The sequence below is a fragment of the Halyomorpha halys genome, unplaced genomic scaffold, assembly GCF_000696795.3.
Source record: "Halyomorpha halys isolate HHAL.00 unplaced genomic scaffold, Hhal_1.1 Scaffold433.1, whole genome shotgun sequence".
Taxonomy (NCBI): Eukaryota; Metazoa; Arthropoda; class Insecta; order Hemiptera; family Pentatomidae; genus Halyomorpha; species Halyomorpha halys.
Window position 1 is genome coordinate 413,278 of NW_027115152.1, and position 23,550 is coordinate 436,827.

Below are 23,550 nucleotides of genomic sequence, written 5' to 3' on the forward strand. Positions count from 1 at the left end.
GTAAAACTAAAAAGTAACAAAAAAATTATATATTTATATTTACAGATCTTAATTAAAATAAGAAACATTTAATTGCTATACGTTGTGAATCGAGTGGATAGAAACTGATTGAAGATATAGGATTTTAAGATTGGAAGAGTTTCGGAACAAGGAATGAATGAACATTTGGAATTAGGATCAGATTAGGAAAGATCTATCGTTGGCTGCAGTTCGGTGGATAATTGTATGTATAGTAAGAGGAGAAAGAAGGCAGTTTTACGTAGTCGTCTCATATACAAGTAAAATTATTTTTTACATTATAAAATAAAAGTATTAATTTATATAAATTTTTTGAGGTTAAAAACTTCTAAATGTTGGATATATTTTATTCTATATTTTCTTTCTTGTTGTACAACGTTTTGGGACTATGGTCCCATATTCATGCACCATAGTAAACCTCATATTTGCCAAACTTTTAATTTCACTATGGAAATCATGTCATTTATTAAAACATAGTTGAAAAAAATTCTTTTACACTGTTTTGGTCTAAAAAACAGTGTAAAAGAATTTTCACAATTGTAAAACAGTTTTTAACCTCAAAACAATTATTGAAATTGACTTGTCTGACTTCCTAAAAAGAAAATCCAGAATAAAAGTATTAATGTGACTTTAAAATGCATTTTTTTAATACAAATTTTTAGGACCATTTGGTTCTTTATCCAGCAAGTTAAAAATAAAATAAAATATTGTACAACCAACAAATTCAATTCAAAATATATAAGTTAAAATAAATCATTATTTACTTTTAATATAATTTACTATTTACAATTAATATTATTATTTTTTTAGAATTATTTACGAACATCATTATTATGATTAATATTTATGCAATAATAATATATGAGTCAAAATTGGGATTTGAGTTTTAAACAATTTAGTAATATCTAAATTACTGATATACATATATTATATGTATGGCATTGATATTATATATAAGGTTATAAATTATATTTTTGATTTAAACTATGTGTTTAAAATTAATTTAACGTCCCATACATGATAAATTGAATCGACTGTGTAGAATAAATAAGAATTAACTTATTTTCAATGCAATGAACTTCAATAAAATTATAATAAATGATTGTTAATGATCCCTTATTATAATATGCTTTTATCAGTGAAAACTATTGAAATTTTGAGTACATAATGATAAAAATAGTATTAAAACTATCACCTTCAATAAGTTTTTACTTTCAACCTTGAAATTAAAATAGATATCAGTTTTTGACTTGCCCAAGGAAAATTCTAACATAACTTTTTTGCTGAATGTAATTTGTTTGAAACATTTGGCTTTAGGAACTAAGAAAACATAAGTTTTCTGAATTACTACATATGTTGGCCTCTAGACTTTGTCGATATAGCGAAATATCGGCTTTCTTTATTTCATTTTATTTTTTTTTTCTACTTTCTCTCTTCGTAAAAGTAAAAGCGTCCTTGAGAAATTCGAAGTAAAATTTTTGTCCGCATCTTAGACCTTCGCAGTTCCGGTTTATATTTGGAAGAAATTTATCGTTTTCTGGGAGAAACGAGGCGCCCGGTTCGAGTTAAATCTGTTACGTAATTATCTATGATGGCTGGATAGCATAATAACTATTTTGGGAAACATGTAAACCTTATAACTTGAACTACTTTGTTGAATGATTGATGAGGTTATATTGTCGATTGATTAACTGTTATTTTTAAATTATAAACTCATACAAATTAGAATGAAAATCGTTAAGAATTAAGAAGAAATAAATAAATGATAATAATGATATAAATGATTGATGAAACAGTAGCTATGAAATGTATATAATAAAATATAATAATAATAAATACAATTTTAAATCAACTTTATATCGATTTTTTTGCATCGTTTGCGTGTAATGCAATTTTATTTTTAAAAAATTACCATAATTGATGTTTTTCTGTGACTAAAGACTTCATGACGCATCAGATTAGAAAAATCACGGACATTAAGTGTTATAAAATTTTAATTTTTAGTTTGCACGTCATAAAATTTATCCTATTTCCATCAGGAATTCAAAATCATATTTCAATTGATAACTCTTTCCATTATAAACTCTCTAACCACTCAAACCCCCTAGTTTCTAATCTTGCATCCTCTTCTATTCCTGACAATCCTACGAGATGTCTGAAAAGAAGATGGCCACGAGACCAGCTAATGTAAAATGTCGTAAGAGTGCTACCAATGGGTAGTTTCTCTACACGCCTGTAACACTCCAATTTAACTTAGATCAGATTTAATAAGTATATTATAATGTACAGTTGTAATTAGCAATAAATAAATATTTAAAAAAAAAAAATTCCATTGTCTTAGGATTTTTTTTGTTTTCTTTATTGTTTTTAGGTCTAAATATTTTAAAAAGTTTATCGGCACATTTGTTTTGTATTTTTTTTTTTCTTACCATTGAGAAACATGCATATATATAAAATTTATTTCTGTTATTTTCTCATAATTATAACGTAGATAAAGTCCGTTCAGGATTTGTTTAGACGAGAACCCATTGCATATGGACTATGTTCCTAATTAATAGTTTCAATGAAAAATTTAATTGCTCCATAACGATTTTTTTTTATAATACATTTTCTAAAAGTTGATATTATTAACTTTTGATAACACTCTTCTCAACTTTTGGTTCATTTTTTTGTAACTATTTAAGTATATATGTATTAAAATAGAATCTCGATGTTTTCTGAATATTATTTAATTTAGTTTTTATTTCAACACCAATAGTATAGTTATTAAGGGAGTGGAATGGCTGAGTTATAGGACTCGGGTTGAATCCGTCTGTGAACAATTATTCTGTTACTGTAGCCATGAGTCAACCCTGTGGGTTCGACCCAGCCCATGAGTGGGCACCATTCAATACAGAAAAATCTGGTAGTAGAGCGTGATTCTGATCAAATCAGTTCCTTGTTCAACCGTTGATCTAGTAATAGTACTTCCTTACTAAGGTGAAGGGTCCGGCTTTCATGGGTTGCACCAGTAAAGATTTATTTATTAATATTTTTTATTATTAATATAGTTTTTTTAATGTAGTTTGATTTTTAATTACTAAAAATTAGTGATATCTAGGGTCGTTATCAGTTTGTATTGTTGCTATGTTGTATTATATACTTTATTAATTAAGTATAGTTAGGGAAAATTTACTTCTTATAATATAAACAAAATATGAAACATATCGTTCCAGAATGGGATAAAATAAAATCGATAAAATCTTTTAAATAAAGTAGCAGGTTAAATACGAGGAACGTCGGGTTTTCTCTTGGCAAGTAAACATATAATTTTCATGTTTACTCATTGAATTATTTACTATGAAGACTTCTTAAGTTCGTATTGTTTAGTTTATTTTCCTGTAACCAACGGAGAATGCGATTGCGTTTCTATTTTTAAGTGGCTTTACTTAGTTGTAACTTTAAATAATAACTTGTAACTGTAACTTGCTTGTAACATTATTATCATAAATGTTCAATTTATAAGCTCAAAATATCAACAATATCATTATCATCATAATACCTGACATGGCTCAGTATATAACTACTGTTACAAAATAAAATTCACAAGTTACAACAGGCTACCCCCAAATACATAATTGTTCACAAAAACATGAAACTGATCTGTCAAAGGTTTCATGTTATCTTACATAACGATGACGACTATTTAAAAACACTTTTAGATGATGTTATCACAAAGCAATTGCCGAAATTAACACAAGATATTAAAATTTGGAAATACATTATCATCAGTACCAGAGAGATAAGCGAAATTATAATGATTTGTTTGGTCTTCTTCGGTTTTTATATTGTCTTTTAACTATTTATGTTGACCCATATTAAATTAAGGTTAAATGTATGAATAATTAAATAATTTTCGTTTAAATAGTATATAAATTTTCTCTTTTAAATATATTATTGTGTTTGTGTTTTATTATTATTTTCTAAAAATAAAAATTGTGTTCATTTGTAAAAATGTATTGTACTAATGCCTTTTATATCATTATTATGTAGGTATAATGTGTTACTTAAATATTGTTTTGTTTTCCCTTTATTATTGGCGAGAAATTGAAGAATGATATTTCGTGCTTCAGTATCCATTTTTGTGAAATTTTTAAGATTTCGTTTCCAAAATTCTCGAATTAAACATTTACGTTAAAAGTTCTCAGTAAATATATTAAAAACTTAATCCTTCCTTTGATTCAACCAATTAAAGTATGTTATTTAAAAAAAAAAAACGTTTTATTTTATATGAAAGAGATGTCAATAATAGTAATTAAAAATGGCATTGCTATAAGTTTCCTTCTTTTCCTATTCCGTTACAATTTTGTTTTTTATTCCATTATAAATTTCAGCTCATGGTGGTAACTATTACAGATTTTTAGCATTTTATTTGTCCCTTATTTATAGTGTAAACTATTTCATTAATGTATTGAACGAAACTTTTGAAACAAATCAAATACAATCTCCCATGGGTAAACCAAAGTGTTGTCTTCACTCTTTTATTAGACACTGAATTTTACTAATAAGTAAGTTTTATTTACTTGTATTTTAATTTAAATAAGTTATAATGAGATGTAAATATATAATTTATGCTAAGAATGTTTTTTTAATTGTTTATTTGATGATGGTCCATATGGCCGAATATTCAGAGTTTTAAGTTGGAAAAAATAAGTTAAGGCAAGTGAATCTTATGAATTTTCAATATCAACGTTTCTCAACATCTTTTTTCCACTTCTAACTCGCTACGTTATTATATATTTGTATGCACTGATAAATTGAACCACTGATTATAAAAGTAGTATAATTTGAAACTGGAATTTTGAGATATTGAACACTACAGAGGAAATTCTATGAATTTTTTTTTGTAAGGAATAACGCTCATTTTCTCTTTAAAAACTAGCCAGTTTCAAGCATGTCCACTATTTAAAAGTTAATGCACTTATTAATGAATTAATTATTATGCAAATAAAATATGATATCAATAGGATGACTTAGGCCACTTTTGCTTTTAACAGTTCAATCAAAACATTTCATTTTATTATTTCAGGATGTTTTAAAGTATAATGTCAAAGAAAGAGCACCGATTCACATGGTTCGACATGTGATCTGGTATTTATCATGCTTATTTGGATTAGTCAATTAAAATACACTTGTAAACATCCATTGAAATAATAGCAAGTCGTAAAAACATCGAACTGACAATCTTTTGGTTGCATACCGCTTCTTTACCTATTTACACTTCTTATTTATTAAAAAGAAATACAAGAAAATAAAAAAGGAAAAAAAACACGTATATTTATGATGACAACAGCAAGGTATGATTACGTTAGAAAAGAAAACAATGATAAGGTTCGGTACTCTAATAATAAACCTCAGGATTTTTGTGAATTACGTTGTTACATTTTATTTTATGTAATTAAATATATTTTTATAATATTTTTTAGTCACTAGAAAAAATACTAAACATAATATTTATTCAGTTATTCCTTTTAAACTCGTAAACACCTCAGTAAAAAACATGGGAAAATGATTGAAGACAATTATTGCTGCAAGAATATAATTTATTGCAATGATAATGCAGATAGTAATTACTAGCACTTTAAACATTATCACCTCTCTTAAATATTAAATAACATTTAAATTGATTATATAAAAATTGTTGTTTAGTCTGAACTTCTATAATTTTGAATTTAGTTTTACGTTTTAAAAACATCTCATTAGCTAATTTCTTTTAACAAAATTTACACGTTTTCAGTACACAACAGTTTGTGTACTAAACATCCTTTTGTCATATATATGTGCGCACGAATGTTTTTTATTATATCTAAAAGTCTATAAATTAACTAATAATTTTATTGCTAAAAATATGGTTCGGTGCTGGTCGTACAACATTCACTGTTAAAAAGTAACACTATTTTTTGTTGTACGTGCCACTTACTAAATAAATAACTTGCAATACAACTGTATGCTCTACACTGTAGTGGGGGGTCTTCCAATGAAGAGTAAAATTAAGATTTTATACGAATCAATATTATGGTTGATTTCGTTGTCCCAGTTGTCTTATTAGCATAGTAATTTATAATTTCAGGAGCTTTTTTTCTTATTGCTTGCTCGATTAAACTATATTAAGAATTAAGTCTCCTCTTCTCCTTTTAAGCAAATTTTTCAAAAGTGATATCGGACTGAAGCTCCCTGGGGGTCTTCTTAGTGGGGGGGGGGGGTTCGCCAGAGAAGGATTACCTTTTTTTGTTTTATAATCTCTTCTTGTGAGATGGTGAAATGTGGTACATCAACCACCCTACTCTCTATAATTGTCTGGTTTGTACTTACGATAAGTAAGGTTACCACGGAGGGTCATGTGACATCAAAATACACAACAAATATTTTGGTCATAATAATTTTTCATCCATTTATATTTGTTTAATCATTTTGATTCACTTTATTTATGAATTAGTTAGATCCCCTTCATTTTAGTTTATATAATTTTCTCAGACATTTTTCTGATTTATAGATATATACATATATATACATAATTCATTTTATGATTCTTGCTAGAGTTAAGCAATAATTTGTTAAATCTACAATGGTATGAGAAAAAATGGACTTTAAAAAGATCCAAAAAATATTTAAAAAATTAAGATTTCAAATAACAATTACATCAAATTATTTATAATATTTAGTAGTAGTTATTACTTTCAATTAAAACAACTGAATAAGTAATGGAAATTATAAGTATAATTACTTCTTGACCCTAAGTAATTGCACGTATTATATATTATAATTTTTCATAAGTTAAGTCATATATGAATAAAATTATGTGATGCCCCTCTTTACAAGTGGTAATCTAATAAATAATAATTCTTATTTGTCATTTTCATTATGTAGATATCTAATTACTTCAAGTGTCATTTCGATGTCAAGTAACTGCAATGGCCAATTACAATTTCGTGTAATTGCATCTTAATGATTTAAAATTCTGAATATATAATTACAATTGTATTATATTGGGATTAGTAATTACAATTAATTAGACTTAAGATGTAATTTTGGAGCGCAGTTAGAATTACAATGGTTCATCAGTTGTCCGCAATTATTATTACAATTTTTAATTTTGCAATTACGAATTACAGTAATTTGTAATTAATATTAATTGAAGATATATCTTGCTCAATAATGACTTTTTCCTTTATTTATTTCTATAATTTTATCTTATAATATTAATAATTTTTTCTTTAAGTGCCTGAAGTCAACTTTTTTACTGTGTATTTTAAAAATTTTTTTTTTTATATTTTGTTCTATTATATTATTACATGAAGATATTAGGTATGTTATCTATTTTATCTTTGATGATTCTCTACATGTTTTGTGGGTGAAATAATTTTGAATTTAAAAGTTTCTTTTTTATTCAAAGTCACCTTGACAATATATAAAGTTCCTAATTTAATAAACGATAATAGTAATAGATCACTATTAATATTTATTTGTAAAAAAAAAATTATATGTACAACAATATAATCGAAGACATATTAAGAGTCTTTCAAAGCCCTTGATATTGAATAGTGGTAGTACCGAAGCAACAGCTGTTCCCTAACGGAAATAAGGCAGAAGGAAAATTATCGTTGGAATCATTTACATGAATTGAGAATAAAATTATAGCTAACGGTTTTTATTTCTACTTTCACTTACTTATTTATTTAATGCCATCCTGAAATATTTTCATTGCTAGTTTTCTACCTAAATAAACTTTTTAAGATTCGTTTGAGTACTAATAACCAACTCTGGTGTCACATATGAGTGTATTTGGACAACTGAGTTCAAAAAGGAAAAGTATGAAACTCAAATAGCGTATTTAAATTAGATAATTTAGAATTTTCTCAAAACGGGGATTTTGATTAAACTCATCTGAATATTCAATTAATGGTGTTTATTCTGATTAAAGTAGTCCAAAAGAGTTCTATTAATTATTTTAATTCGGATTTGATATTTGGTATCTATAATATAATAATAATCATATTAATCATTATCATTAACAGCAGGATAAGTGTCGATTATGCTCGGTGACGCTTGAATCAATCCAACATATCACGGGTGGATGTGGAGTGTTGGCTGGTACTGTATATTTACAGAGGCACAACAACGTGGCAAAAATTTTGCATCAGGCACTGGCGATAAAGTACAAGTTAATTTATAATAAGAGCCCATACTACAAGTACCACCCAAATAGACTCCTCCAAAAAAGTCCTCTCAAGCTCTATTGGGATGAATCAATAATTACGGACCATACAGTACGCCATAATAAGCCAGATATCCTCCTTATTCATCTAAGAAAAAAGAAAGTTTATTGATGTCGGAATCTCAAACGATAATAATATAAGTTCTACGGTGGGAGAAAAACTAAGGAAATATCAGGAATTGGCGATTGGATTTAAGGAACTGTTTCAATTGGAGGGAGTTACCACTACTCCAATCATTATATCCACCAATGATCTCGTACCAAAATCCACAGTGGTAGGTGTGAATGGTTTGGGAGTGCCTATTAATATGCTAAGAGAATGAAAAAAAAATGAAGGTGGTTGGACTTCTAGGTGTCCCCCACATCAGATATTCAACCCACAATAGCGAGAAAAACCGATAAAGATAATAATAAAACATCCTTTTCATGATTCAAATTTCTGTCGAGGTTAAGCTGAATTTGAAGCTAGGGAATGAAAGATGCAATTTTACGAAAATCCTGTCTTTATGACTAGAGACCACATTTTCGTGCAGGAAAAACCAAAATGTATATTAAGCTCCAAAATTCTGTAATAATCAACATTATTGTTCAATTTATAATATTAATACATGGGCAGCTAAACGTAGCTACGTAGGAGTAATATTTTACATGAAATTTGCTAAAATAAATTGATTTATAGTTGTCCTGACAAATTTTCATTTGCCAAATTTATATTCATATGTGAATATCATAAAAACTACTACCCCTACGAAGATAAGTGTCATAAACTACTTAATAGTAAGTTAAATTTCCTTTATTTTGAGTGTTGGCAGATATATGTACGTCTTATGGTTCCAGAGATATGTTGTTGTTTTTTTCAAAAATCCAACATTTTATACGAACAACTAGAAATTAACACTTTGTGAGTTTATTTTGTCAAATATCATTAAAACTACTACTCCTAGAAAGATAAAAATTATAAAATATTGTATATTACATTTTACTAGCTTTAATTTGAGTGCTGACAGACATCTGTATGTCCAATAGTCTCTGAAATTAAATTTTTCATAAATCTAATTTATTGTCCGAACAACAATAAATCAATTTATTTTAGCAACTATCATGAAAACTAATATTCCTACGAAGGTAAAGGTCATAGTCCATTAAACTAGCTTTAATTTGAGTGCTAATAGACATCTGTACGTCACATAGTTCCTGAGGTATAGATTTCTCCAAATAAATCAACTAACTACTAATCTTTCTGTAGATTTTTAAGAAATTTTGCTTTTTAAAAAGCTATATCTCGAGAACTATTGGACGTAAATAGCTCTTTTAGGGCTAATATTTCAGCAAATTTACTCTTCTTTAAATAATGTTATTAAGATATAGAGGTCCGAATGAATAATCATTGTTTTTTTAAGGTTTTGAAACAGCCGCCATTTTTATCCTCCTACCTATACTTGACAGACTCATCAATTCTGACTATTAATTACACATAGTTTTTATTGAAGTAATCAAAAATTGGGGTGAGATAACTGCCTTTTTTCTTCTCGGCTCTTGCACTAATAACAAGCTTATTCTAGAGAGATATTTTCTCAGTTGCTCGAAGTCAGTAGTTAGTAATATTTCAAAAACATTCGTTACTTGTATTTACTAGTTATATTTTTTTGTTCGGTTGAATTCGACTCTTAATGTGTTGCTTTACCTATCTACCTGCTTCAGTACAAACAATGAATAGTACAAGAATCTAAAACGTGCTGCAATTTTGTGGAAAAACCCTGAAACTTGCAATTTTGTGAAGAAACCCTGAAACTTGCAATTTTGTGGAGAAACCGCAAAACTTGCAATTTTATGGAATATAAAATTAGTGTCATTTGTATTCTTCTCCATAATTCGAATTCCTATCGATGTTTAGCAGAATTCGGAGCTAGGGAACAAAAGATGCAATTGCAGGAAAATCCGGTCTTCATTTATGACAAATCATAGTTACTTTTTTTTTTTCCTTAATAATTCCGAACTTCACTTCACCTTATAAGTTACCTTCAACTTATGTACTTTACAAAGTTGGATTACTATTGCGGTAAATGATGAGGTTGGAGGTGATTCAAGTTTCGTAACATTGGACGTAGTGAAAGGGCGAAGATAGGCCCCGCCCCTCGCGAAGTGGGGGTGAGAGCTGGACAGGTATGTGCACAACATTACATGCACTTTCCACTTCATTGCCCCTTGCAACAATCCCTTCCATTTTGAGGACAATTCCAAACTCTCAAATCATCATTGTTCATAATACTCGCTGGCATTTCCTCTTCTAATCTAGGTAATGTGGTTGTCAGGCTATTGTCGCAACTTTAATTATCTCGATGCATTTTTACTCTTTCAATTCAAAAACATTCAATTACTTATTTCCATTACATCTAACATTTTTTTGTTGTATGCAATGTGTTCTTATATTGGAAAACCAGGAAAAGTGGGATAAATAATTTAAGTAGTCTAGAAAAGTCAGGAATTTTCCTAAAATGTATTGTTAAAAAAATGAAAAAATAAAATAAAAGGTTACGTAATAAATGTTTTGGTATCCATGTTATGCCTCAACACTCTTTATTATATCATCAACAGTCCAACGTTTCGGCCAATTCGGCCATCCTCATAGACAATCTTAAATATAAATTTACACCTCACATGGAATTATTGAAAAACGTTTTGCAGGCTATTCTGGTATATCACCCTATTTTGTCACAATATCATTAATTTTAAAACTTAATTTTAGATTACTTAACACTGTTGTTAAGATAGTTGATAGATTGTCCGTGAGGATGGTCGAATTGGCCGAAATGTTGGAATGTTGATAAAATAATTCAGTCTTGAGACTTAACATGGATACCAAATAATTTATTTAATTTTTTTTTTAATTATGGGCACCCAAACAATTTATTTTTATAAAGCTGACTCATAACTTTGTATATCTATAATAACTTTTAAAAAAAATGTCTGGAGGTATCAGAACACGAATTTTTGTTATTTTTATAGGCTAAATATAGCTGCAAAATTTACAGTATTTGTAAATTAAAATAAATACTAATTTTTTTTTTATATATACTTCTACGTTTTGACCTACAACATAGGTCTTTATCACGGCTACAATAAAAAGATAAAAAGAAGATAGTATCAATGGGTAAAAGAATGATGTAAAAAATGTTAAGGTCGAAGTATATAAAGAATTTAAAAAAATAAAATAATAAAGAGGATAAAGATAAATACAAAAAGTATTATTAACTAGCACAATAAAATGAACGGATATTTAATAATATATTATTAAAAACACCTCTTAATATAATTGTATAGGGAGACATAATAACTGGTATTATTACAGATTACATAAAAATGTAATAAAAAAAGAAGCATGTGGAATGAATAAAATTAGAAATGAGAACGATAAGAAATGAGAATACAGGATTATGTACTATAAAAAGAATAGTAATATATACTTATTAAAAAATAATTAAACAATAATATAAAAATAGTAATATAAGGGGAAATAATAAAGAAATAAATATCAGAAAAAATCCTGTTGAGTATAAGTGTGAATGGAGACCCCTCAAATGGTAGTTAAGATTGACAGTTGAAGTTATTTCAAAAATGGAGAGGGGGGAGGGGAGTTACAAATATTGGGTTGAGTATAAATGAGAGAGATAAGGAAAGAGAGAGGGTGATATAAACCGCCCCCGAGGATTATATTCCTTACTTGTGAATTTTAATTGTTTTTTTCATCCGTTTTTTTCTTATATATTAGTATAGTGCTCTTATATCAAAATGTGAGAGTGAGTAGCTCAGTGTTCATCTAACTCCAGGAACCCTATTTCGAATCTGGTCATAGGGGGTCCTCACAGCCTCATTAAGTGGGTATGCGTGGAACGTGATGCTGATCAAATCACCTCCTTGCACGACCGTTGGTCTAGTTGAAGTACTTTCTTAAAAAGTACTCCACTCCTGATCCTTCAAGGGTTGTGGCTGTGCAGATTTAATTTAATTTTAATCAAAATTAACAAGAAATGTTCCTTTAATACAATTTATTTTTTGTTACTTTTTGTATTCAATTCATTATAATTTTAATATAATGCTCTTATCATATTTTAATGTTTAATTTTATTGTTTCAGAATAAGTGTGTTCAGACTCCTACCATACAATTTCTCGGAAATGAGGGGGTAAGTACATCTTCTATATATTGTATTTTTTTCTTCCTATCAACATATAATTATTAATTTACTATAACAATTATTTATAATATAAGTAAAATATTCAAAGATCTCGTTTCTTTATAAAGCCGTTGGTGTGTATGATTTATGCATTCGTGGGTTACAAACTGATAATACAAGATTAAATTTGTGAATTGTTAGGTTTGGAAAACTTAATTGACTGAAAGGATATTAAGATAGGTTAGACTTCCTATCTGTTACCCAAGTTGACAAGTTTCTAGTAATATTATATTAATAATAATATAATATTATTCTCCCATTCATTCTTGGGTTTATTTCTTCCATTTCGAACCCTTATGTTCAACATTACCTTTTTAGTTTTCTATCCCTATTATTATAACCTGGGAGACGTAATAACATCAAATTACTTGTGCTTTACTTATCTTGTGCGCTTTGGGAACAGAGTTGTCGCGTTGAATGCCCCAAGTCCATTCCTACCCCGATTCATCTTTCTTCAGACCTAATATTTTACGTAACTCCGTATCCTAGACTACCTTTAGACGTTGTTCTTTCCCTTGCGTAAGAGGCTACGTTTCACATCCGTAATGAGCTACAGGCAGTGTAATAGTCCAGTCTTGGAGTTCCCAAACTTTTACGAGTCGTTTGTGACCTAATATTGAAAACGCCTTTGCCATCCTAGGGTATTGAATAGTTAACGAATAAATAAAATACAAGCAGTGTAAAGTTATTTCATTTATATATAATGACTACCTCTCATTGGTTTCAACTATGTATTTTATTTGTTGGAGAAATTGATGTATGAAGCATTATATTATCTGTACAATATCGGGTGAGGACAATGAAACTATAAAAATAAATAAAACTGCGTTGATAAACTATAGTAAGGAACTAGGTATCGAAACCAATACGGATAAAGCAAAATTTATAATTAGGAATTTTGAAGGCTAAACAATGCTAAACTGAGGGGACTGCATTCGGTAAATATAATTCAAGTTATAGAATCTTGCATCCCTTCCATTCCTGACAATCCTCCGAGGCGCCTGAAAAGAAGATGGCCACGAGACCAGCAAATGTAAAATGTCATTAGAGTGCTACCAATGAGTAGTTTCTCTACACGCCTGTAACACTCCAATTTAACTTAGATCAGATTTACTAAATGTATTATAATGTACAGTTGTAAATATTAAAAAAAAAAAAAAAGTTATAGAATTGTGGCGAATAAAATTAGAGCGTTATAGGTAGGGTTGTGGGACTTATTAACGAAGGGATTCCTAAAATGTAAATAAACACTGAACCGACGTGGAAACGTCCGAGGTGTACACCAAAACGTAGATGGGATTTCAAATCAGTTCCATAAATAACTCTTAAAGCACTTTGGGGATGTCTGAAATATAAATTTCCCCTCTTCCAGCTTCCCCTTTCGGCCCTAATGAGTTGAAATTCAACAGGGATATTATCGTGGCAGAATAATACTTAAGAAGTGGGGGTGAATTTTAGTATGTCCAAGTTTTTGTTGAAGCCGGTTTTAAGTTGAGCACTTCTATACGAATTCCTTCTACCCACCGTTTATCACGGTAAATAACCATTAATGAAATGATTTAATCACTTTTTTAAAACAAAAATGAGATACGAATATGGCCTTAATTTAATTATTTATTATATAAAAAGACAGAACTCAGCAACCTTTTTAAATAATATTGTTTTTTGTTTTTTTTTCTGGTGAATATTAGATTTTCTCATTGCATGGAAGAAAATGAGTTTAAAATCCGTTCTATCACCCAACTAATGGGCTCCTTAGTATTGAATGAGATGAAACTTCGTGTGGGCTAGGCCTTGTAAGTAGTAATGAATTTCAATCAAATGGCCCAAGTTGATAAGGGATTTCGCTTCTCTACAGCTCCTCAAATTTAGTTAAGTGTTGAAAATTAAACGAATTAAGGTGATTTTTACTCACCATTTCAACTCCTAACTAAATATTTCAACTAAGGTTTCTCTACAGTCCCTTTTAACTTGATTTTTTGTTTAACATTAAAATATGAAACGAGTTGTTAGAGAAGTGCCTTTTTAAAGTCTCTACTTTTTTATCCCCACCTCACCAGCCCCTCTAATTTAAGGGTTGAAATATTTTATGTGAATTGAGTTAATGTTACCGAAGTGTCTTTTGGGAATTATTGTCGTTATTTAATCTCTATTAGATACTTAAAAAATTAAAAACCGTTAAAAAAAGTTGTATAAAATTTGAAGTTAAATTATATTAAATTCAGATAAGAATTAATGAAACGATAAAAAAAAACAAAAAAAAAAACATTTCTTTCCCCATAGTATTTATGTGTATTTTTCAAACTGTCTAATTGAATTAAAATCATAATTATTTTCAACTTAAATTTTTAAAAAAATTCAATTTCTAGATGTATAACGAATTGAAAATTCCCTTAGTCTTTTGAGAACTATATTTGATCTATTTTGTGTATTTTTCAAATTGTCTAATTTAATTAAAATACTAATTATTTTCGACTTAAATTTTTTAAAAAAAATTTCAATTTCTAGATGTTTAAAGAATTAAAAATTCCCTTAGTCTTTTGAACTATATTTGATCTATTTTGCATACCCTTGGCAGTATGGTTTTTAGACCCTATAGTTAAATCCTGGGTTTAGTTTGTTTGAACCCAAGGTTATTAATCGTTGGTTAAGCAATCTGCTCTAACAGTTCCAAATGTATCTTGGGTCAAATGTTTGGCTTGCATATTTAAAAAGAATATTTGTTGTGTAATGAGCAAATAAGGAGATTGCAAGAACAAGGTTTGTTTTTTTGTTGGTTAGGATTTGATGGAACTGAATGAAGGTCATGAGGGGGAAGATCATTTTTGTTAAATGTTCATGATTTAAACATTAGTATTATATACTTCTTTCAAGACTCATTTTTTTTTTTTTATAAAAGTCGTTCATTTATGTATATCATTGCATAAAAAAACTACTTAGAGTAAGTTTCATGTGTACAAAGATGAGAAAAATATGTAACTAACTAAAAAAATCTATAAAACTTTCTTTTTCTATAATTAAAAACATAAAATATTAAACAATAAATTACAGATAATCAATTAACATTTGTAGTTGATAAAATTGGCCTGCTAAGGCCAATCTTCTATGAATGCCCTAATTTTCAAGTTTCTTCGTAAATTATTATTATTTAATATTTGATAAATAAAATAGAATCAAAAAGGTTTTGATTTGTTCATTTTTGTCAATTATAGTTAGGGATTAAATTTACCTGATCCATTTTGCCCCCCCCCCTTCTCTTATAATAACGCAATATAACATTAAGAACGGTATTTCATATTATAGCGCATTGTTTTAATAAAATATAAAATTGTTTGAAAAAATAAATAAATAGTAAATAATTTGTTTAGTTTATCTTTGGACCTTTACTTTTTAAGGCGTAGATTCCGTTAATTTTGCCACTCAAGCTAGTCATGCTCCGTACCCCCTGTTGATGCCTCATCTTCAGGGTCCCTTCCCTGTAAATTTTCGCATTCCATTTCCTCTATCCTAAGACCATCTAAAGATCTAATACGGCTTACGACTACATAAGCTTGTCCTATCTCATATAATATCTGGCCTAAATATATAACGGGTTTGTCAACCCTGTTTTCCTGCACAATCAAGTTAGCTGAATTTAGATTACAAGTTGTCTAGCAGAAGTGAAACTAAATAAAAACGTCTAATGAAATATTTAGTTAAATGGTTAAATATGTTTTGTCCCGAATATACGGGGAATTAAGCGGCGTAACTATCTCGGATAAACAAAATTCGCGGATAACGCACACTCATTGAAAAAATGTTTTAAAAAAACCTTATTTCATAACCACCCTGCAATTAAATTACAACAATTTATGAATTGTTTATATGTATTTATACGTTAATATTTGTACGTAAAATAATTAAAACTTCTAAAAATAATCGGTTAATTGATTTTGTGAATAAACCCTTTTTTCTCAACAGTTTTTTTTTCACCTTTTCTACGTGTAGTTGTAAAAATATATTTTTATTTATACAGGAATAATCGGGAGTCGTCAGTTTGATACACACATAATTTGGATTAAATAAAATATAAATTTAATATTTTATCCTGATCCAAATTGAGTAAAAATTTTTGTTTATATATATTTTTATTATTTTACTCTACTTTTATTTAAAGGGGTAATTTATATTTTTTGAAAAATAAAAAAAAGTATCGCCTTTTTCATGGAATGTTATGGCTAATTAATTTTACACTTTGTTTTGGTAGCTTTTTCTTCGATTATGATACGCTTAAATTGCTCTATTGATTTCCAGGTGTTTATAATTTGTTTTAGAGAGTGGTGTAAATTATCCGTTCCCAAAAACTTTGCTCCTTTTTTTATTAAAATAAATAAATAAAGTGAAAACCAGCAAATTTTTCTTTTATTTATAATGTAAATAAGTTCAAAATTAAAACGTTACACACTTTATATGACCGTAAGTATATTATTCTATTTTTAAAGACTTTGGCTAATTACAGATAAATAAATTATGATATACATAATAGTATATTATTATATTAATAAAATAAATTTTAGTTGTTTGACTTAAAGTCACTAAAGAGATACGTAGAATTCAAAAACCAGATAAGTCTATTTTCATTTTTTTATTTTCTTTTTCTTTTTTTAATTGTTATTAAATACAGTTTTGGTACTAGATATTTCACAAAGTAAAGGATTTATAATAAAACCGTTAAAATAACAGGTTCTTTATCTGTTTTAGGAAGAAATTATTTTATCTCATGGTAATCTAGTATCAAAACTGTTATTTAAAAAAAAAAATTAAAAACATGAAAAAGAACTTTTAGAACTATTAAAAAAATATTTAATAAGAAATTAAATCATTTTTTATCGTTTTAATAATTTTTTTTTACTGTGACTACATCTTAAATTCGGCCTTGCAAGTTGAAAGCACTTTGAAACCTTTCCTAACGGACGCCTCTGTATAACTGAAATACCTCTTAAAGGACAACTTTATTAAGGTCCCGCCTAACAACCTTCATACATCATACACCGAACCCCTCTCTTGCGGAACTCCTCCATTCCGGAAGCGGACACAGATTTTTTTTTCTCCATCAGCACTTTCCTATTCATTTATATCGGGCACAATTGATAAATATAACTCACAATTCCAGGACTAAATTTTGTGGGTCAACAATTATTTGTGCAAAAATTTATATAATACGTTTTTTGCCGAATATATCAAATCATCAACAAATGTAAATGAAAGAAAGAAAAAAGTGGATTGTAAAAGTTTAAAATTTAAGAAGGAATTATATAGAACAAGTTATATGAGCAAAGCCATTTTTAAGATTTTAAAAAAATGACATCAAAATGAAGATATACTTGAGAATAACCTCAGGGTCGAAACGTTGGAAGGTTTGTAAAGAATAAAGTTGAGAAAAAAGGATCAAATCTGTTTTTAAATATTTTTTTTTTCAAATTAAATTAAGTATTTGAATTGTAAGTGGAGTTGTTGAACCAGATTCCCTTGCAACGAAATATATAGGCATCGCACTTAAATATTGTTCTAGAAAAAGTGTCGATTAAGGTTGTTCATCTTGTAAATGGTTGAAGTTATTAATTATACAAATCCTTCTATGAATATTTATGTAAGATATATAGGGAGATATTGACGTAACTCGAATGGGACGAGCAAAAGGGGGCAGGTCTAGAGAAATGTAAAGCTTGCTAACGGGACACACCTCGTCACATTCCATCTACCTTCCGGCTTTTTCCCTTGCCCACTTCCTACCGTCGTCCTCTTTTAGCCCCGACTGTTCTAGTTCCCAATCTTTCTTTTCAGTCTTCTCATATGTGCTCTTATCCATCGGTTCTTTATTCATCATTATTTGAATACTCTATTCTTACTCTATAATTCCTCTGCTCGAGGAGAAGATTCCCTCAAGATTCATTCATTTCAAATTATCTATGAATATGTCATTCAAAATTATAACTTACAAGAGGGTACCATTGCATCGGTGGGTCTAGGGGGAAGCCCCTTGGGAAAAAGTAAATTTTAAATTATATTTGTTTTTTAAACGATATGATGGATTTTTTTCTCCTATTGCAGAATTTAAACCTAAAATGTTGGGGTTCAAAACCCACTTGGCACCCGACAATTTTCTCAGTAGTTTTCTCTTGACAGACATCAGTGGCCTTGGTTTGAATTCCACATAAAACAGTTGGGGATTCCCGTTTTTCTTATTTTAGTTGGGGAGTCATTAGATGCAAAACTTTAAAGTTGCATCAAATAAGTGGCGTATAATTTTTTTTTTTGGCGCCCTAAACACCCGTGGATATACACATATACTAAGCATAATAATAATTATTTATTCATCTAACTAATTATTCTCTCTTTTACTAATGATCAATATTAAAACATTTTAAAGTAAATTATAATTTTATAATAGAATATAAATACTTTAAGAATAAACAATACGTAATGATACATTTCTTTCTTAACCTTTGAATTTATATATAAATATCGCTTTATACGATCATTTCTCAATTATTATTAAAAAAGTTTGTGTTGTGAATTTTCCCTTCCTTGAGAATTTCTAACCGACAGTGAACTTGCATGAACGATTATAGAAACATTCGTGTGTATGCAAGGTTTTAAATTTTTTTTTTCATGTTTAAAAATAATTACATATGAATACAGTATAATCTATCAATTATAATATAAATAAATACTAAATGGTCGTTTTGTGGCGGTTGAAGGGTGGGGATGGCTCACGAATAATTTATTTTTTCATCACGAAATTAGGCCGAGTGTATTCATTACCTTAAACTTAATCAGTTTAACACTTTTTTTGTTTAATATTTTAACTTAAATATTTGTTTTATATCATAATTTCGAAATTATTTATCCAGGACCTCATTCCTAAACTACTGGGGCACACCCATTTTATTTAATGTGTGGACCTAATGCTTTGAACCTAGAAACATCACCGTTTATTAAAAAACACAGTAATTTTTCACAAAGTTTTTGTATTCAAGAACCATCATTGGTTGTAGTAACATATATTTTTTTCTTATTGCCGATAGCGATTTTGTTTATTTATTTTTAATAAATTAATTTTAATGAAAGCCTTAATGTTTCATTTTTTATAATGACGTAATATGATTGTATTGTAATAAATTAGTAGTTCTTGGCAATTTTTAGTAATATTAGTAACAGTTTAAGATGTTTTAAAGTAAAAAATTCTTTATCATTTGTTTAATATAGTGTCTATCAATTTAAAATTTAAATAAAATATTCTAGATTAATTTATTTAATATATTCAATAATTTTATTTAAATCTAATCCTGGGTCCTTTTCTATTTTCTGAATTAACTGCATAAGATCATTGTATAAATTATTATTATTTTAATTAATGGAATTCCAAATGGGTAATTATTTCAAATAAACAAAATTGAAGTACTCTAGGGGAAGATTTTTGAAAAGTACACCTCAAAGCCCTGTCAGACCATATCAATGAGAATATGATCTATATGATATTAAAGAAAACTTAATTTTATATCGATTTTCCGAATTTAATCAAAAGCGTTTGAACCTTTTTTGAGAAAAAAAAAATTAAATCTATTCCATAAAGTGGCGCTTTCGGTCAGTGCTATCACATACCACCGGCCTTATTTTATTTTTTCAAATTTCAGTCCTGTACGACTTTTCGTTTTTGAGCTTGGCTGTTCCACTGACGGACAATCAGACTCGGTTATTTTGACTCAAAACGTGTATTTCCATCGAAAATAGGAATTACAAATTTTGCACGATCTCAATACTTCCCCATACTATATGTTCCATATATAGGTTAGTGAAAGGTAAAACGATGGGTATTATTAATACGCCTTCATTCTTATATTTTTACTATTTCACATATGTTCTTCGTACTGATTTCAAAAGTGAATCGCATTAAAGTATCATGAATTTGTATTATGTTGACTCTGATAAGTGATCAGCGATCAACATGTTAAACATACTTGAACAATTTAAACTAAGCGAGAAAGTTCTTTTAAGATTAAAGTATTCGAGGTAATAATGTCCCTATTCCTTTTTTTTTTTTGAGTCGGATCAAGATACAATAAGGTTAATTATATAATATATAATACATTAAGGCAAAATTTTCATTAAAAAATCTATTTCCGATAGATATTTTATGACATTTTTCTAATAACCGAACTAGTTTCACCGGTTGAAGTTACCGCCTAACCGCCATCGGACGACTATCGGATACCCCTGCAAGAGTGGGTTTATATAGGACCAGCTTCGGAGTGGGGAAACAGTTCTGGTGGGGTATTTGATATGACCAAGTTGCATCTGTGTACATTATATACTTGATACTTCTAGAACATATATTCCCATACATAGATACTCATATATCTATGGTGATAATATATATTTAAAAGGAATAGAGCTACTACGACTGACACTGTAATATTGGTGTTGCCTTACTCCCTCCCTCGGTCACCTGACCTAGCTGCCCAAGGAAACCTGTTTCTATAGGAAGGCTGCTTTCGTTCCCTTGGCGTTGTACGTTCCAGTAGCCATTTTCAAATATCTTTCATCATCCTATCACTTTCATATACTAGCATTGCTAGTTTGTTCCTACATTATTTTCATATACTTTATCTCATATATTATTAATAAACTATTAAATAGGAATTGCGGTACTTGAACTATTTACAATAAAAGAGTCTGACCTACCACAATTGCTATATTTGAAATAAATCGAGGATTCCTCAATCATAAGGATATAGCTCAATTCTACAAAATTGATTTTTAAAATTTAGTTAACTTTTAAAAAACCCAATTATTAACATCTGAGACCCGCTCTTTCCTCTTATTTTAGAAAGAAATTAAATATTCTTTTACTGCTTTTACTCTTCAGTAGTAGTGTCCATGATATTTTCAAAAACAACTTCTCATTATATCGATTTTTCTTTATTTTGAAAAAAAAAAAAAATTACTTTTTGAAAAATTGTATCTCAAGAACTATTCAACGTAAACAGTTCTATTAGGACTCATATTTAAGTCAATTTACTCTATTTTAAATTATGTCATAGTTAAATATGAAGCTCCAATGAAAAATTAATTTTTTTTAAACGTTTTGAAACAACAGCCATTTTTTATTCTCTCCTAACTATGATTGGCAGATTTAAGATTTTTGATTTGTAACTTAGTATACTTAAAAAATTGGAATGAATGAACTTATTTTTTCCCCCGCTCTCTTGGACTAAATGTATAAAAATTAAAAATTATCTGTAATTTAAATCAGCTACCACAAAAAAAATACAAATACAATTATAAGTACTTATTTCTTAATAAGTCATAAAAAAAATTTAATTTGACTAATTACAGAAATTTTTATATTTTTTCAAGTAATACCCATTATTACCTTTAATACATGTATTAAAAATTAAATCCTTAGGCACCATTGAGATTTAGAAAAAGATACTTTTTGTTGAGCCTGGATGGGGATTCAAAATCGTTCTGAGTTGATTACAATCAACGCCAACGTACAACTTCCAGTCAACTCTTCCACTGTGGCGTTGATTTGACTGCCTCAGCTAAGGTGAAGGTGAACTGCATCCGACAGATACCTCAAAACCAAACCCACTTCCGATATACTCCTATCGATTTGTTCCTATATCACCTTCATAAAGTTATCTATATCTATTTCGAAATAATAGATTGATCACCCATAAGAAAATCGTCTCTTTTTATAAAAAATTTATCACTTTTATAAAACAAGGATAAATATTAATTGTTACAGCTTATAATACCACACTGTGTACTACCAAATGACCTTGACGAATAAGAATCATAAACAGATATGATATTGGTTTAGATAAAGATATTTTAGTACATGGAGTATAGGTTATCTTATCAAAGGCTGCATTTAGTTAATGATATGTGAAATATTCAATAGGATATAATTATCGAAGATTTGTGGATTATTTACCTGCAAAAAATCTATTTCATAAATAAACCATTAATAAACCTGTAAGATTGTGGGATTTAGTAATGAAGGAATCTCGAAAATAAAAATCATTTTTTTTCCCGATCCCTCTAAAACAGAAAGAAACATGAATTAGTGAGTGCTTTATTGTGAAAAGAAAGGAAATAAATCGTGTTGTGTATTACCTTTTACTACCTTTGGTATTTTAAGGTTACCTGTAATGTTTATTGTTATTTATGAAATATCCATTCTGAATTGAATGGTACTATTTTTAAATCCGGAGGTGAGGGGCCTCCTCGTGTTGTATAGAAGATAGAAAAATAAAAAACAGAAAAAATGGACTGTTGGGTAAACGTCCGAGATGTAGACCGAAACGTAGACTGGAGGATTGCGTTAAAACTTTCGTTTAAAACGGATTCGCTAAGCCTTTATTATGATTATTATTAGAAAAAAAATAAGGTAGCTAGATATTCGTTTGAATATTATGAGTGCTATTATGCTACACCGCGAATGTTCCCACTATATGCTGTCTTATTAATACTGGATTTCTCCTTCAAAATGACGCCACTATGTGATATGTTGGATTTTTGTACCCACCAACATAAGGCAGATATGTTTTGTTATACTTATTCCGATTAATACTTGCCTTATTGTATTCTCTCCTGGCTGCAGCTGGAGTTAAATGGTTAGGTTAAGGTTCTGAGAGTAATGACCAGGTGAGAGATTAAACTGAGCAGATAGGGAACAAAGCAAGTAGAGTGGAAGTATATTGACCTCTGATAGGAGAAATGTATTAAATATGAGAGCTTCATAGAATGTGATGAAGCTTTGCCATACCGATCATCAAAAACCTGGAAGATGCATGGTTGTTTTCCACTAATAGCGGCCATATATCTGTTTAAAAGAAATGTTTATACTGTGCGTTCTTTAAAGCTTGCTTCACCTCTGCGAGGCAAGGGACCTGCTAAGCTACGAACGTATTTACAAGGAAAAATAATATTTATTGTCTAACGTTATGGAATAGTACTGACATCTGTAATTGCAGTAGGATTTGCATATACAGCAT

General features: G+C 28.7%; 1 protein-coding gene across 2 annotated transcripts in view; it reads left to right on the top strand.

Annotated features, from left to right (window-relative positions):
* Nucleotides 1-23,550, top strand: part of Su(Tpl) (Suppressor of Triplolethal) — a 101,144-nt gene that overhangs the window by 54,857 nt on the left and 22,737 nt on the right. For both annotated transcript variants that reach the window (XM_067052240.1, XM_067052241.1), the window contains one exon: nucleotides 12,407-12,454. In XM_067052240.1, the coding sequence (XP_066908341.1) occupies nucleotides 12,407-12,454 (48 nt within the window). The remainder of the gene's footprint in view (nucleotides 1-12,406; nucleotides 12,455-23,550) is intronic.